General features: G+C 39.5%; 3 protein-coding genes across 4 annotated transcripts; 2 read left to right on the top strand and 1 right to left on the bottom strand.

The window, feature by feature from the left end:
- The first annotated feature begins 64 nt into the window (after nucleotides 1–64).
- Nucleotides 65–1342, top strand: LOC116720642 (ecto-ADP-ribosyltransferase 5-like). Its single transcript, XM_032564020.1, has 2 exons — nucleotides 65–467; nucleotides 574–1342. Exons 1-2 carry the CDS (start codon nucleotides 402–404, stop codon nucleotides 1309–1311), a joined length of 804 nt encoding a protein of 267 aa, XP_032419911.1. The 5' UTR covers nucleotides 65–401; the 3' UTR covers nucleotides 1312–1342.
- A 1692-nt stretch (nucleotides 1343–3034) lies between these two features.
- Nucleotides 3035–7752, bottom strand: tppp2 (tubulin polymerization-promoting protein family member 2). Of its 2 annotated transcripts, none has more exons than XM_032562198.1 (4): nucleotides 7564–7752; nucleotides 5057–5248; nucleotides 4547–4700; nucleotides 3035–3675 (listed from the first exon to the last, which is right to left on the bottom strand). In XM_032562198.1, the coding sequence occupies exons 2-4, from the start codon at nucleotides 5245–5247 to the stop codon at nucleotides 3484–3486; spliced, it is 537 nt and encodes a 178-aa protein (XP_032418089.1). In that variant the 5' UTR covers nucleotide 5248; nucleotides 7564–7752; the 3' UTR covers nucleotides 3035–3483. The 2 variants fall into 2 exon arrangements, with proteins under 2 accessions (XP_032418089.1, XP_032418090.1); XM_032562199.1 differs by lacking the exon at nucleotides 7564–7752 and adding an exon at nucleotides 7463–7481.
- A 1954-nt stretch (nucleotides 7753–9706) lies between these two features.
- Nucleotides 9707–14818, top strand: ftr84 (finTRIM family, member 84). Its single transcript, XM_032562193.1, has 7 exons — nucleotides 9707–10718; nucleotides 11709–11804; nucleotides 11920–12153; nucleotides 12441–12597; nucleotides 12680–12736; nucleotides 12839–12892; nucleotides 13523–14818. The coding sequence occupies exons 1-7, from the start codon at nucleotides 10140–10142 to the stop codon at nucleotides 14065–14067; spliced, it is 1722 nt and encodes a 573-aa protein (XP_032418084.1). The 5' UTR covers nucleotides 9707–10139; the 3' UTR covers nucleotides 14068–14818.
- Nucleotides 14819–16710: the final 1892 nt, after the last annotated feature.

Below are 16710 nucleotides of genomic sequence, written 5' to 3'. Positions count from 1 at the left end.
AAAATCTAATTTACACAATCTAACTATGCATCAGTTACATCATCTTTCTAATAATCTCAGCTATTTTCCTATTCACTGCAGTCAAAGGCCAGAGTCTTTAAAAGAGCACTAAGGCTGATTGAGATGATTTGCAGCTGGTACCAAACACGCAGAATGGCTGCCTTCACTAAAGGAGAGTGTAGATGTGCAACTTGGCAAAGAAAAGTCTGAAAAAGTTAATTTTTTTTGTTGTAAAAAAAATAACCACTGGAACTGATGCTGTTAAGTGAGGTGGTAGCCGTTTAAGCACTTTTTTAAAAAAAAGTGTAAAAAATGAGGCATTTGTTTACAAATTAGTCTAACTTTATGTAATTTAACCATTTTGAGAACCTTGAAGTGAAAACTGTCTTCCACAGTAACATATGGCAAAGATGGCGGTTTGGTTAGCAGTGCTGCTAACGTTGGGAGCCTTGACTGAAACGGCAAAGGTAAGCAAAAAGTGTCCTCTTGGTTAAAGTTGTCAAAACACACATCTCAATGGGTTATCAGATTTTGAAGAAAAACCTCTTCATGAACATTTGTCACTACTGGCAGAGCTTGTTTTACCTGGACATGGCTCTGGACTCCGTGGACGACGCGTACGCTGGCTGCGAAGACGACATGGAGCGTAAAGTGAGGACCGACTTTCTCCCGAGTGAGAAAAACCGAGACACAAATTTCTCCTTGGCCTGGAACGAAGCAGAGAAACACTACAACAAGAAATGGAGACCCAAGCGCGGGAAGCCCTCCTCCAGGACCCTGGCGAAAGAGGAGATCATGGCCGTTTATGTTTACACGATGGACAAACCCGAAGTCTACCCGGAGTTCAACGACGCGGTTAGAACTCAGAAGGTGACGTACAAAACCGCGTTCAGATACCACACGCTGCACTTCTTCCTCACGAGAGCCCTGAAGAGACTCGGCGCGCGCAGAGGCGCCCTACAAAGATGGCTGACTGGCTATCGAAGGGTCGACGGCTACTTCAGCCAAGATGTCCTCAACCAGCAGATTCGCTTCGGCTCTTTTACCTCCAGCTCGCTGCTCGGCTATCAGCGTCCGTACAGGTTTGGTGACAAAACGTGCTTTGAGATTTCCACCCGTTTGGGAGCAGACGTCTCATTGTACTCCAAGTTTGGAGAGTCGGAAGCAGAAGTTTTGGTCCCACCGTATGAGGTATTTAAAGTGACGCAGATTAAGAGGAGATCTGAACAGGAGAGCCTTCCGTGCGACGTGGTGTTTAAACTGGAGAGCACGCAGAAAGCTTTGTCCAACCTAAACTGTGCTCTTCTTTGACTGGAGCCATGTTGCGATTCCAAACCGGGTGTAAATGTTTTTTTTTTTTTTTTTAGAAAGTTTGGGAAGTAAACTGTTGAAATAAATTTTCACAATTCAACGTCAACCTGCATTCGAAGGCTTTTTTTTTCTTTTGGGAAACAGTCAAACTTCACTCTGCCCCGAATAAAAATGTAAAACTTTAATGTTCTGGGTCTAAGTGAGGTTTGTTTGTTTTTTTACATGACTTGTAATCCTATTGAGAAACTTATATTTATCGATTTACCTGTACAAATCACTGGAACCAGCTTTCTATCTATCAAGTTATTTTAACTCTCAAAACTATTTCCAGATTCAATTTATTAACTCAATAAGTAACATTTAGTCAAAACCACTCAATCTGTGTGATTCTGAAAAGAGAAAAGGTGCAAATGACTCACCAGACTGTGCATTTTTAGACCTAACACAGTAAAACCTTCACAACTATAAACATTGGTTACAACTTTATCTTTTTCAAAAAGGTATTTAACTTTTTAACATTCTAGTGCAGAATTTGCAACAATACTACTTGTATTTCTGCTTGTCAAAAGAGATGGAAAGTGCATGACATTTTGCATTCACAGTCCACAGCAGTGTTTCCCAAAGTGTGGGGCGCAGGAAGCAGTATGGATGAATGGGGGGGGGAAAAAAAAAGTTACACAAAAGTGTTTCACTGTAAACATGGTTTGTAGTTTTGTTGCAACCTGAAGTGTGAAATAAACTTCAGTGGAGTTTGAAAACAACATATGTGTATAGGTTTATGTCTGGTTGAACGATGTGTGTGCTCAGTTGATTTTTTTTTTTTTCTTTTCTGGGGGGGGATTTTATTGTAATCCATAGGGGGACCCAGAAAATCTTTGGGAACCACTGATGGGGCCCAGAAGAAAATCTTTGGGAACCACTGGTCTATATGACCTGTCTACTTCCTGGCCTGTTTTTGCAAGCCAGAGTAGGGCCAAAATAGATTTTTTTTAAATATGAGAATTAAGTTGTATTTTATGAGGACTTTACACCAAACTGCATTCAAATGAAAAGTACTCAATATCTTTTGAGAATAAGGAAATAATCTTCCGGCGCATCAGGTTATGAGACGCAGCAACTATTTAAATGACTGTCCGTTTCAAAAAAAGAACCATGGACTTCCTGGTCTGGTCACGTCAGATCTTATCTCTGTCAAAGCTTTTCTTTTTTTTCTCTCTCTCTCATTAAAACAACTTTTTTTTTTCATAATTTTAAGACCTTTTTCTGGCAATATTGTATCTCTGTTCTGCCAAAAGTACAGGTATTCTTGTAATATTAATTTATTCTTGTAATATGACTTTATTTTAGTCTTAGCCTAACTCTAAAACTCCATTGTGCTTTAAAAACCTGTCTTCACCGTCACAAACCTCTCCATTTCTCCTTTGGAGGTAAATGTTTCAAAACATCCATCAGTCTGTACTGAAAGTAAGGTTGCATTTTTCTACATTTTGGAGTTGGATACATCACTGCAATAAAAGATTAATTCATTATAGGTTATTTGGAGATCTTCACCAGGGAATTCAACGGATTTAAGGGGGACTTTAATGTTTCGTCATCCAGATTAGGAAAATTCACTTCGTCTATTCATTTTACTTCAGAAGTTAAAAAATAAAAAAAAGCTTCAAATGATTAAAAATACAGCAAGGACAGCAATTTTAAAGGAATAAAACACATCAAGACTCTGTAAGTTGCCACGACTTCATCTGTAAAGTTTAATGCAGTTTGTTTTTTTTCATGTCAGTGCAACCTGAAAGACAATGTCATTTATTATTTTGCTATTGTCATAATGGGAATATAAACGGTAGCAAATAAAAAGTGGCTCTCAGTAGTATAGCTTCTCGAAACTAACAATTCATTGACATTGAGTCAATACAGCTTAAGTAAAACAGCACAATGTCTCAAAGCCTTTACAGTGGAGACTGCAACTATAGTGAGGCACAATTAAAGTAAAGCAGAACTGCTCTAGAAAGCAAGCATTCTTCCTTTGGTTCCTGCTAAATAACATTCAGCAATATACATTATGATATCTTTAGATGTCGTGCACCATGAAATTGCTGTTTTAGCTCATTTTATTGTTCTCAAAACTGCCCAGTGCATTGGTTATGTAATTTTTTGTTTGTTTGTTTTACTTGATTATGGATTTTTAACTTTTTCCTCATAAGTGCCACTACCCTTGTAGGCGGACACATATCCACTGGTGTCTGGAATGTCCTCTCGCCCGGACTTTCCTTTCCCTTTGCCCGAGTCGTCGAAGCGCTCCTTGTGTGAGCCGGTGTACTTGGACGAGTCAGTCAGTCTGTCCACTGCTGCTGCTTTCGCAACTTTCTAAAAGCACAAATAAACAAAAACAGAAAACAGTCAGCCTAGAGTTCGCTGCCCTGTTAAAGGAATATGTTACGCACTAGTGCCATCTGCTGGTATAAAAAATGAGTCACGGCTTGAAGCTAAGCCAACTAGTTCTTGTCGTAAATAACCTTGTGGCTCAGGTTATGCCTCGTAACAATGCAAGGTGTAAAAACCGTTAGTAAAAATCAATAAAGCTGCAGCATCCAAAACCCAGAAGGAACAAATGAAAAAGCAATTTTTCTGCCAGAAACTCAGTTCCACAAGTGGAAAAATCTGACTTCCCTCCCGAAACAAAATTAGTGTCAAATGTTTTCACTGGTTTGTGCAGCAAAATGTTGTTTGTGCCGGTATCATTTTAAATATTAAATGTTTCCAGGGTTCATGAAAGGTCAACCGGATCCTCACACCTTCTTCAAATCAAACAAAATTAGTGTCAATCAACTGGACCACGTTTGTGCTGGTTTGTGCAGCAAAACATTTCATTTGTGCTGCTTTTGTTTTGAAGATGTTGATAAAAGTGTAAAGGTCAAAAGGTCACCAGCCGCCCAGCGTTACCCAAATCTAGCAACATTAACGTCGAACGTTTGTGCTGCGTTTGTGAGGGTGTGGGCAGCAAAAATGTTCATTTTATCTTGATCATTTTAAAGATATTAATAAAAAAAATAAATCCTCCTTGGAGGTCATCAGAGGTCAACCGAAAATGTGCAAAATCAAACAAAATGGGTGTCAATCAACTCAGCTACGTTTGTGCTGAGAAGCAGTTCTCTTGAATCTAACAGAACTGGTTTGACACCAGTTAGGTTTTATTAAGGTGGGGGCGCCAACTTCACTTGGGGTCCAAATTACTTACAGTGACTCCGGCGTTGGCTGGATCCTTCCCAGCAATGAGACCGTAGATCTGCTGAACGGCCTCCTCTTTGCCTTTCCCTTTGAACCGCTTTGGAGCCAGCTCTGTCAGGGCCTGGTTGAACTGCTCAAACGTGATGACACGAGCGGACTTTGCCCTACAAAAACACACAGCGTTGCCAGCTGTTTTTGTTTTTTAAGTGACAAAATTAGACATGTCACATCATGGTTCTGTGTGAAAATGACGATAATTTATACTGAGATATATTTTGGTATACAAAAATGGTAGCTATGAAATAAATTATGCTTCAGAGACATCTTTCAACAAAGTAAAACCAAACGCTGTACATTTTCACGTGACTATGCGAAATAGTTATTCCAATATTCTGAAAAAGAAAAACAGGCATGAATAACCACCAAATATGAAACAGACACTCCTGTTCTGTACTGCTGAGACATTTTGCTCACTTATAAATACACATATATTTCAATTTGATCCTCGCTTCGGTCTTACTTGACTTTGCTGAAAACTATGTCGACATCCGTAGTGGTGACGTTCTTGCCGTCTATAATGTGACAGTCTTTGCACATCTTGGCAAAGTTCTTCCCATTCATCTCCTTCCCGGTTGCTTTGGTGTCTCCATGGACTGCAAACTTCTGGAAGGACGTCTCCACTTCTGCCATAGACACCGTGCCCTCGGCCATGCTGAGACAGACGCACAGGTATTTACTACTGAAAATAACGGCTTTAAATAATGACAGCAAAATGGTGACCACATCCTCTGAACACTTTGACAAGAATAACAAAAAGTTTAAATTATTTTTTTTTGATGCCATCACATGTGAAACAACAAAAAAACAGTTGGATAGAGTTATAGCAAAAATGTCTAAGATGTGTGAGAAACTTTCCACAGGTAAAGTTTTCCCTCCTGTTTCACATGTGCATCACACGTTTTTCACATCTTACCCATTTCGCTGCGGTTGTATTCAATGGTTATTTATGCCACATTTCATGTAACTGCACAATATAAGTTCTAGATATGACATGAGTTATATCTGAAATATTTTTGCTGTAATATTTGTCGACTGTGCTTTTTGGCTGTCAAAGGTCAAATGTCTCGCATGTCACCCCGTACAAAGTCAATTCCACATGTGAAAGAGTTTCCCACATGTTTCACATCTGAACATTTTTCACATTAGATTATTTTCTATGCTATACATTTTGCACTTTCCACACGTGAAACATCTTCCCTCATGTAGCCACAAATTGCAACATAAAAACACTTTAATAACGCAAATGCATTAGATCTCTAAGTATCAGCTTTACTTTTTTTTTTTTTACATATGAAGTGGTGCTGCTAATTACCACATGTGTTCAGCTGGATAACTACTGACGATTAAACAAAGTGGTTACTGTATAAAAGCGTGTTTTTGTACTAAATTACCAAGTACAGATCAAATATTGAAAGCTGTGTATTGAACAATAATCAGAATCTAATACTCAAATCTTCATGATATGATTACAATGACAAAAAAATCTGCCCAAAAGGTTGTACTGGGGAGAATGTTCAAAAATCACTTTTTTCATGTGCAAGACGTGTGTCTTACATATTTTTTTTTTACATATCTCCTAATAGTTTTAGCATTAAATGTAACACAAAAATCCCAAAGGGGGCTGCTTTAAAAAAGACAAATGATCAAATTTCATATCATAATTAAAGTTATAAGGCGTCCATTAGTTAATTGTCTGCTTGCTTGCCAGAAAAATGACGACCATAATGAATGCCTTCTTTTTCCTTTCCCATTAATGCAGGCACACGCGCGCACACACACACACACCCCTATTTTCTGCTGCTTTCACTGAGGCTTTCTTGCCAATCTCCTCCTGAGTTTCCCAAACCCATCAATTCCCAATAGTTACATAATTGTTGCAGATGATTTGCTTTTGCTCTCAGTTTAAAAGGCTTATAGATTGTTTCCATATTTCTAGATAAACTTAAACTAAAGTGTGTTTAGGTTTGCAGTGCAGTATCCCTAATCAGGACATGTGGAGCCGACTCTGATATTTATGACAGTAGGTCAAAGTGCAACGCCATTAAAAACGAGTCTCTGTTGTATTTGCTGAATGACAGATGCCTGTCAGATATGGGTTTTCAGATTGAGGACATTCGCAAACATGGTATTCAGTGTCACTGCTACGCAGATGTCACCCAGCTCTATCTCTGAACCAAACCTAATTCTATGCTTCCACTTTCATCCCCCTTACTGATTGTCTTCTTGAAATAAAGCACTGGTTCACCCAAATATATATATATATATATATATATGTATATATATATATATATATATATATATATAGGCACACACATTAATACACAGCGCTATCATCCATCATTATGTAAGTGCTACAGCGGCTGCACTCAAGCCAATTTAATTCAATCAAGTCAGTTTCCAAATGGCTTCTCTGCTCCTCAATCTACAGTGATTGAACGAAACTGTTCAGAGCTTCAATTCTTCTTCTCCGTTACAGCTAAGTCTGCATGTACAATAAAATGGTGCAACAGCTGCTGTTGGTATGAAATAAAACCATGATCCTAAAGCAAACTGTGAAGCGGATCGTTCAACTAAATATAAGCTGATCAACGTGAATCAACAGTGAAAGACATTTTCAACTCAGCAGGATCTATATGAAGTAATATTTCACATAGCCCTACTACTGTATCTCTCGCCTCAAAACTTTCCATTTAGTTTGCAGGTGAACAAAAACACCCACAAATACAAACATCATGATAAGCACCGCTTAGAAATGTGGCATTTTCGTGATGTTTTTGATTCTCCTTTAAACCAGAAACACGTGACTGAAAATAAACAGCCACTATTTCCCAGCACCACTCCACACATCGACAGTAACAACACCTACAACAACGAGCGTCGCAGCGCTTAAAACCATCCCATCCATTGCCTTTCATCGCAACCCTTTGCCGCAGCGGTGGCGCCTGAAACGCGGCACATAAAACGTACCTGCTGTCGTAAACGCAGTGATGATGCGACGTCAATATTTAGCTGCTTCACCTTCTGCTTTCCTCTTCGTCCTCTGGCTCTCCTCCTTCCTGCCACTCCCAGATTTTTGTTTCCCCGGAGGGATGAGGCACAGAGAAAGAGGCTTTCGAGGGGAGAAAGTACCGACCGGCACAGTGAATGACGTCATGGGTGCTCTCCCCCCCCCACTCCTGGTGTCTGTTCACCCTCACCAGCTTCCTGCTTCATTGAAAAGACTGACTTTCTCAGAGGCATTGAAAGCATCCCAGATCCCAATGCTTACATGGCCCTCGAGTTGCCATGACAATAATACTGTACATCTACAGTATATATTTATTCTTAAGGTCATGCAGACTTTGGAGGACATAATGAGGTTTCCAGCCTTTGATACATTCTCCTACTACTCTTCCGTTTTGGATTATTTGCTGCAGCTTTTAACTCCGTGTTTTCTCTGTTTTTCCTCTTCATAGAGGCTACATTAAAAAATAAAAGGACTAAATAATTATGGAAAAATAATACAACTTTTTGGTGTTACATAGCCGATACATCCTGATAGGACAGCCGTCAGGACGAGAGCTATCTTGATAGCCAGTAAGCTCCTTAAAATGGCATGTTTTAAATGTATTTTTAACAAACAAATACTCGCAATTTCTATTTTTGTTCCCTTTTTTCCATCATTGTTTATTAGATGTTTTTTTTTTTCGGTTTTGGAATTCAACACATATAGACATACTTTTTTTTTTCTCTGCAGATATAAGTTTCCACCTCTTCACCCGTACATTCACAACCCAGCTGACTGCTGCCCTCATCCATCCCCCTACAACTCTCTCGCTTTCATTCGTTTTTCTCTCCAGCCATTGTTTTGACAAGAACTGCCTTGTTTGGGAGAAGATGAGAGCGGCCCTTCATAGAACAAAGAGAATAGACAACAGAAAGCCGGTCCTCAATGGGAAATTTAAATAAACCTCGGAGCTTTATGTTGCCAAAAATGTAACGTGCGAGCCTTGAAGTCATTTTGCTGCTCTGCTGTGATCTGAAACAAACTGCTTCAAAATGATGCTGTAAAAAAGAACACAAATGTTTAATGCAAATTCTCCTAACTGATGCAGCAGCAGGCCTTTCTCCTGAGGTAATGCTGTCATAAATTATTTATTTGACCTCATAACGAAAAGGTTCAGAGTGTGTGAAACATCAGTTAACCATATAAATAAGGATATATTTATATTAATACATTAAGCCTCGATTTATCTCACAAAGCAACATGTTTTGTGAATTTTTCAAAGACAAACTACGGTGGCCCCTGAGGTGCAAGCCACTTCAACAAGTTGAGCAACACAACAACATTAACGGAGCACAAAACAATGTTCAATCTGTGGTTTGCACCTCAGGGCCACCGTAAACACGATTTATAATGCCAAAGTAAAAATAAAATTAAAATGAACAATAATAAATTATTTTGTATAAAATAGGTGAAGCGTTATAGTGAAAGCTGTAATGCTCCACCTGTGAAAGTAAATCAGCTGGGCTTCATGCTGGCACTCAGACATCAACTAAGGGCCACACTGTCGCACTGGACACATTGTATAAATACATATACATTTATAAATATATACATGAATGTTTATATATTTACGGAGACATAAGCTGAGAGGTTAGGAGTTTGTCTTTTTTGTTTATGTATTGTCCGTTATGTAATCCGGGTTCTTTTCACCTTGTGCTGAGCATCCAGACTGGTTCCTGAGAGAGCCCACATCTCATGGCCCCTGTTCACATGACAAACTAAGTCTGTTGTTTTGGAATCGGGTACCGCCATGAAACTCACCGCTCAGTCACATGAAAAGCTCAAGGTTGTGAAGGACTTTTGGTTCAAACTTCCACAGCCCACAAAGTGCAAACTGTATTTTTTTCATGAATAATATTAATTTTATGGTAATGGAAATCTCACATATTGGCTGCCCTGCACCCTGTAAAATCCTTAATTCCAATTGAACTTTCAGATTTATTTTTTTTTTTACTATATTTAAGTCCAGTCCATTTACCGCTTGAAGATTAATGAAGAAAATAAGTATCCTGTAGCCCTTTTTATATTTAATTTCAAACTGGAATATATCCATCACTCTTGCCTGTAATCATTCACAATCTCTACATGAAGAACACAAAACACACTCTTCATAATTCACGCACTTACTTTTTAGGTGGCAAAAGACTATTTTAGTCTGCTGATTTCTTGACCTTACTTTAAGAGCGAAGATAATATTCAAGTTGAAGAGCAAATTTCACCACAGGTGCAGACGTCAGGACTTTTGATCAGAAAATGAAAACAAGTTGTGTGGGAAGAGATCAGTTTACTGTTTGTGGTAGAAACAAAGCCTTGCCTTTAAATGTCAGCAGAAAAGAGCGCAGCGTTCCTACAGAAGGACCGGTGGTATCCCGACGTGCCCACGGAGTAACTCTTTGTGGACCTTTTTCTCTGGGAATATTTGACAAACTGCTATTTCGCATAAGAACTTAATCGGAATAAAAACGAATTACTGCCCAGGATAAATTGGTTAGTAAACATGGCCGATTCAGGTTTCCCATTCCCACCAGACTCTTTCTGTCCCCTGTGTGCTGATGGACTCCGGGACCCGGTCACCATTCCCTGTGGGGACACTTACTGCCTGGAGTGTATCAAGATCTACTGGGACCAGTACGACCACATGGGCGTGTACAGCTGCCCTCAGTGCCGCGCGTCTTTCACGCCACGGCCCGTCCTGAGACGCAACGTGCCAGACGTTCAGCACCAGCAACAGCCCCGCCAGCAGCTCCCGGAGCTCACCCCCTTCCCGTACATGCACCGCGAATCCTACTGCGACTTTTGCGTCGGCCGCCGCAACAGGGCCGTCAAGTCGTGCCTCATGTGTCTGGCTTACTACTGCGAGACGCACGTCAAGCCTCATTACGAGTCGTCCACGTTCAAGAGGCACAAGCTCGTGGACGAGACGGGCCACCTGGACAGGAAGATCTGCCCCCAGCACGAGAAGGGCTTGGAGCTGTTCTGTCGCTCTGACCAGATGTGCATCTGCGTGCTGTGTACTGTCAGAGAGCACCGCAGCCACAACATTGCCTCGGCGGAAGAAGAGCGCATTGAGAAACAAGTGAGTTCTAACAGCTTTGGCTTGTAGGTTGTATGGCCGACATGCAGGGGCGCAGCTATGTACTTTCTGAGTTGTATGCTGACACAATAAAGCCTTAGACATCTGTAGCTACAGCACAAAGTCGCAAGACAACCAAGAGATGTTATTTTACTAGTAACTTAACTTGAATATTGACAAGCGTCTTTTTGATAGACTGACAAAACTCACCTACTGTCTGTCAACCGCTTTGAAAAGTTCAATTTTTGTTTTCTGACCCCTTTCTTTTCTGCCTCTCTAGTTTTAGCTCCAAGTCATCAGACAACAACAGGATTCAAAGGAACAAAACATATCACACACCAACTAGAAATATTTTTTCTGCCATCGTTTTGGCGCCCCTCTAGTCCAGCACCCCTATACATTACATATAATGGAGAAACCTTTTGTGTCTTTTTCAGCATTGCATAGTTGTATAACCACAAACACACTGCATAAACGTTCTAAGTTCTCTTGATCTCCTTTTTTCAAAATAAGAGTCTTACACTTTTAACCTTGAGATTACAAATGAGGAAAATCTAGTTTGTACACAGGTTAGATTGTTCCCAGATTAGGCTGTGAATTCATGGGCCTGCAAAGTGATGCAAAAGGGACTGTGGTGTGCTTACAACATAAAGTTGATAGGAAATTGTCAAAATTCATGGACAAAAGTTGGTTCAAAATCCGTTCTGGATCAAAAGAGAAATGTGTGGGTCTTTGTCGATCAGTAGCTGGTCCACAAAAATGGGATTTTTTTTTTAGAAGGCAAGGACTAAGCAAAAGCTATGCAGTTAGGTACCAAGTGGCAAACACTACTGAAATCTAAATCAGAGAATTTTATGACTTTTATCCTGCTTCAAATGTAAAATCAAATCATACTTTTGTAGAGTATAAAGAGAAAAACAGTGATTAAGGCTAAAAGTACCTCGTCCTTAAAGTGATGTGAAATGACTTGACGGTGTGTGCTTTTTCCTTCAGAAAGTTCTGGTGGTGACCCAGTCCGAAGTGCAGCACATCATTTCAGAGAGGATGAAAGAGCTGCAGGAGCTCAAGCACAATGTGGATGTTCTAAAAGTAAGTCAGACATTATAGAAACAAGTATAACATTTACCTTTCACCGCCGTACGCCGGATCTCAGAATATTCTTACCCTGTATGACATCAAATTTAATTTAATTTTATTTCTCCAGAATGCTGCCCAGCGTGCGCAGACTGATAGCGATAAGACCTTCCATGAGATGTTGCAGGCAGTCGAGCGCTGGAAGTCTGAAATCAACCAGATGATAATGGCCAACATACAGGCGGCCATGACGCAGGCTGATGGTTACGTTGAGCGCCTTGAGCAGGAGATAATGGAGCTGCAGCGGCGAGACGCTGAGCTGCGACAGATCCTGGAAACAGAAGACAACATTCACTTTCTGCAGGTCCCATAGGATCAGACAAATCTGTTTGCTGATACATTTCTAACACTCAAGTGTTCCTAATGGAAAATAATGACATAAAGCTTTCATTCAAAATACTGGATTCAATCTGTTGGTTTTTGATAGAGGAATTCTCGTCATCCCAAAATTGTATTGCCATTTTTGTTATATATTTCAAGTGTACAGGGTGGAAACCAGGTCTTGAAGAATCAGGTTAAGACTAAGCTACACCTCAGTTTTATTTCATAGCTCTTGACGAAACTCTTTCTTTTCTCTTCCTTGCCACACAGAATTTTCCCACCCTGTGTGTTCCTCCAGAGGCCATGGTTCCTAAAGTTCTCATCAACCCTCAATTCTCCTTTGGAGAAATAAGCAAAACAGCCACAGAGATGAAAGAAAGCCTGGATGACATCTGTAAAAAGGAACTGAGCAAGATCTCCAAGACGGGTAAGCTCATTTAGAAAATACTTGTACATTCCCAGAACTGAAGTTAAATCATGTAACAAACTAACGCAGACATTCCTCACAGTCAGCGAAACTCCTGTGTATATACTTCTGCCACGAAATAGGGACAAACTCCTGAAAGGTAAGGATTAGTAAACTCAATGACATTTGGCAATTTAGGAGCAACAACTAAAATGGTGGACCTTTTTATAGAACAAAAATTTCTTTATCGTCATTCACATAGTTCCCTCCAGGGTTGATTTTCAGGAGCCAAAATCCAGAACAGACTTCTTGAGATGTAAGTGTGATTCATCTAGTAAGTTTAAGTTACTGTAGTTTTTTACAAATGACTGGTTGTTATGGTAATGTCGAGTGATACTACATATGGGGCCCATGTATGTCAGTTAATGGCTCATAACAGCCTATCAGTTAAATTACTTTGTGTTGCTTTAGAGCAAAAAAACTTTTGACTAGTCTCAGGTTTTCTTTCTGTTAAACTACAGACATTTCATAAACTAGGTTCTTAAAAATAGCAGCACTTCCTGTTTGATTCATTCACGTATTTGACATGGTGCAAAGCTATTTCTACAATTTCTTTAAACATTAATGCAAACTTATGTTGCCCATCGGGTTCAAAAATTATACCTTTTGTAAAAATGTTTTTATTTAAAGAATTCAAGGCAATTAACAACTTCATTTTGTTAAATTAAGTGTTATGGCATGGTTAAAGGTGAAGTTGAAAAATAAAGAAAAAGTAATGTTCACTTTGTAACTTCACATTAAGGACTTATGATTGGCCTCAGACTCAGCATGAAAGACATCAGACTTGACTTGAACATGCTAATAGGACTTCAAAGCAAAGCATACAGTGGTTGCAGGTGAATAGTAAGAAATGTGCACTGTGGATGTTTTTTTTCCCTCTTCTCAGATGCGGTCAGACTGTCCTTTGATTCAAACACCGTCTACAAAGAGCTCGTGCTGTCAGACGGCAATCAGAGAGTCACTCGAAAGAAAACGACCCAGTTTTATCCGGACCATCCGGAACGCTTCGATGGCTTTTCCCAGGTGCTGTGCAAGGAGCCTCTGTCTGGCTTCAGGTTCTACTGGGAGGCCGAGTGGGGCGGGGAGTTCTCCATCGGTGTGGCCTACAAGAGCATCAGTCGCAAGGGCAAAAATTCAAACAGCCTTCTGGGCTACAACGACAAGTCGTGGAGTCTCCTCTGCTCTGATTCAGGATACTCAGCCTGGCACAACAAAGCAGACAAAGATCTGCCTGAAGCTCCCCGGGCCACTAGGATAGGTGTGTACTTGGACTATGCGGGCAACACGTTGGCCTTCTATTCAATATCCAATACAATGGAGCTCATCCACAGGTTCAGAGCTCAGTTCAGTGAGCCTCTGTTTGCTGGTTTTGGGGTTGGCTCCTCTGTTACCCTCTGCCAGCTGAAGCAGAACACTATGCCTTATACTTAAAGAAAAAAAAATTACTTCAAGGTTCCTGTACTCAAACAGGTGAATATTTGTTAATGATAAAATGATAAAATGAAGACAATTTGTGTGAAAACCATTTTTTATCTCCTTAGTCTACACTTTAACCTGTATAACTGATCAGTTGATGTAAAACTACAAAGCATCAACCATCATATCTTCTCAAGCATCTTCTCTTATTTTAAAATGTTAAATGTAGTATGTAAGTAAAATTCACTTTTTTTTGTCTCTCTTTTATATTTTAAACTGATTAAAATAAGAATCAACAATTTTTTTTTTTAGCTATTTAATGCGTAACGAATGCTGTACAGTGAGACCATATTTATATTTTTCTTTATGATAACTGTTGGATGTTGCTAAACATACCATTATGAAAGGGTTAAGAATGATCAATAGAAATAAATTGGATGCAATCCCTGCCTGGGTCCGGTCTTCATGAGGTTTGCATGTTCTCCAAGTGCATTAGTGGGTTCTCTCCGGGTTCTCCGGCTTCCTCCCATAGTCCAAAAAGATGACTGTTGGTTTAATTGGGTTTTCTAGTTTTTTTTTGTTTTTTTTTTAAACTTGTGTTCATTTGGATTAGTATTTTATCAGTAATGATGTGTGTGTAGATAATATGTATTGACAATTTAAGTATCACATATATTTTAAGTGTGAGAATAAATAAACAGTGCTGAGAAAATCATTTAAGTACTAGACTTGTGTGTGTTGATAAATAAAGAACTCCTAAAGATTATAAGCTCCTTTGAGTTTTCATTGTTTTTCAATGGCAGATCACACCAAGCATGGTGTGTCATTTTGGCCCAATACACAGTTTCTTTGTCATTAGAACCTTTTTACATATCAAAGGCCAACAAGTAAGAAACCGAACCACTAGTGGTCAGCAAACACGAAATGATTAAAATTCCAGAAGCTATTAGAAACACATCTACGACACTTACATGACCAAACTTGTAGCCAGTATCACAATTGAGGAAAAGCCATCTTCCTTTTGAGAGATTTGAACACATTTAGGCCACACATTTGTTAGGAGTTATTAAAATAACACAATACAAATAGATCTCACAGCAAACCTATGTGTTGCCAGTGAAAACGTAATTTTGTTTACTTCTAAATGAAGCTTTAATAAATGGAAGTAAGTTACAAACAAGTCGTTTTTCCTGCAGCTTAGCTCGCTGTTTCAGGATAGAGTGACAAAACGCTTCACTTGATTTATCCTAGCCCAGGGGTCGGCAACCTTTTCTATTCAAAGAGCCATTTGGGACCGCCTCCCAATAAAAAGAAAGCATTTGGAGCCACAACCCATTTTGACGTCATATATACATAAAACCTATATGCTATGTACAAAAATCGATACTATGTTGCGTTTATGAAATCAACGAACTGCTGCAGAGAACACAAAATTTTATTTCTGCATGTAACAAAACGCATTTTACACTTTGTTGATGCTCAATTTCAAACAAAATACCCTCTGTCTATTTGGGTCTTTGTATTTAAGAAATAAAAATCGAAACTTACCCAACCCGCACTGAAGGAAACATAGAAACAGAATGCAGTCACCTGTCCTCCTCTTATTCAGGAGATAAAAATCTAAACTTATCCAAATATTATCCACCGGCACTGAACGAACCAAGCAAACCAAAAAATGCGCAGTCTGCTTCTGTGTCCCGTAGTACGGAGCCCTCTAGGGGACATGGGGAACTTTTTTCTTTTGCGTTCCCTCGCAAAACCTTTGCGTTCCCTCGCAATACTGTACTGGTCAGTTATGCAGCTAATTGAATACTGCAAGCCTTTCTTACGGGGGCGCCGTACTTTATGCTTTAATATAAGGTTATGTGAGGTTTTTCCATGAATGTTAGTATCTTTTTGTGAAATATCTGAAGTTTTATATCTTTCTTTAGGATAGAAAGGCCCCACAAACCTACGATATAAACAGAAACTTTCCGTAAGTAGGAAAGAAATAAAAACACATTATAATTTGGACTATTTCTGAGTTATTATCGCGGGTAATAAATCATCTGACAGTTTTGATTGTGTCTCTGTTGTGTTCTAGTCTGAATGGTTTAAAGAGCTGCTTTCAGTGCCGCTCCATCTTAGCCTTAACAGACATAAACATGCAGTAAATAAATTGATTTTCAATCATTGTTTTGCACCAAACAGTTTTTACTATTAACAAGTTTTTATTATTAAAAACACGACAAACTAATGATGGTAAAGGGCCGCACTGGGTTAACTCGGGGAATTTCATCTGTCCATGTATCAATCAACTCCAAACCTTTTCTTTGTTTTGTCACAATTATCGATTTATTCAATTTTGATGATCAGGCTCCAAACTTTGCAAGGACTGACCGCCCCGCTCACCGCTTCCTAATACACACAAAGCCAGTATCCTTCCCACTCATACCTGGTGACGTCACTCCCACGTCGACACACCTAAGTGTCAAAGCCGCTTGCTCCTGTCATATCAATAATTACTTATTTCATTCATATGGCTCTTACAGAGCCTCAGTGAAAACTTGTTTATTATTATTAACTGTTTGGTGCTTCAGCCTTTCGCATCAGCTCCGAAACGGCCTTTTTTCTCTCCTCTCCCTCGGGATATTTTTTAGCAAAGACGGAGTGTTTGCT

The sequence above is a fragment of the Xiphophorus hellerii genome, chromosome 5 (genome assembly GCF_003331165.1).
Source record: "Xiphophorus hellerii strain 12219 chromosome 5, Xiphophorus_hellerii-4.1, whole genome shotgun sequence".
Taxonomy (NCBI): Eukaryota; Metazoa; Chordata; class Actinopteri; order Cyprinodontiformes; family Poeciliidae; genus Xiphophorus; species Xiphophorus hellerii.
The sequence above is the reverse complement of the archived record's forward strand: the minus strand, read 5'-3'. Positions and strand labels throughout refer to the sequence as shown.

What these genes read in the sequence shown, in the direction of transcription:
- LOC116720642 (XM_032564020.1), top strand. Translation starts at nt 402, where the DNA reads ATGGCAAAGATGGCGGTTTGGTTAGCAGTGCTGCTAACGTTGGGAGCC. An exon ending in CCTTGACTGAAACGGCAAAG is followed by an intron (nt 468 to 573) that starts GTAAGCAAAAAG and finishes CACTACTGGCAG; the next exon opens with AGCTTGTTTTACCTGGACAT.
- tppp2 (XM_032562198.1), bottom strand. Translation starts at nt 5,247, where the DNA reads ATGGCCGAGGGCACGGTGTCTATGGCAGAAGTGGAGACGTCCTTCCAG. An exon ending in ATAGTTTTCAGCAAAGTCAA is followed by an intron (nt 4,701 to 5,056) that starts GTAAGACCGAAG and finishes GTGTTTTTGTAG; the next exon opens with GGCAAAGTCCGCTCGTGTCA. An exon ending in CAGCCAACGCCGGAGTCACT is followed by an intron (nt 3,676 to 4,546) that starts GTAAGTAATTTG and finishes TTGTGCTTTTAG; the next exon opens with AAAGTTGCGAAAGCAGCAGC.
- ftr84 (XM_032562193.1), top strand. Translation starts at nt 10,140, where the DNA reads ATGGCCGATTCAGGTTTCCCATTCCCACCAGACTCTTTCTGTCCCCTG. An exon ending in AAGAGCGCATTGAGAAACAA is followed by an intron (nt 10,719 to 11,708) that starts GTGAGTTCTAAC and finishes TTTTTCCTTCAG; the next exon opens with AAAGTTCTGGTGGTGACCCA. An exon ending in GAGCAAGATCTCCAAGACGG is followed by an intron (nt 12,598 to 12,679) that starts GTAAGCTCATTT and finishes CATTCCTCACAG; the next exon opens with TCAGCGAAACTCCTGTGTAT.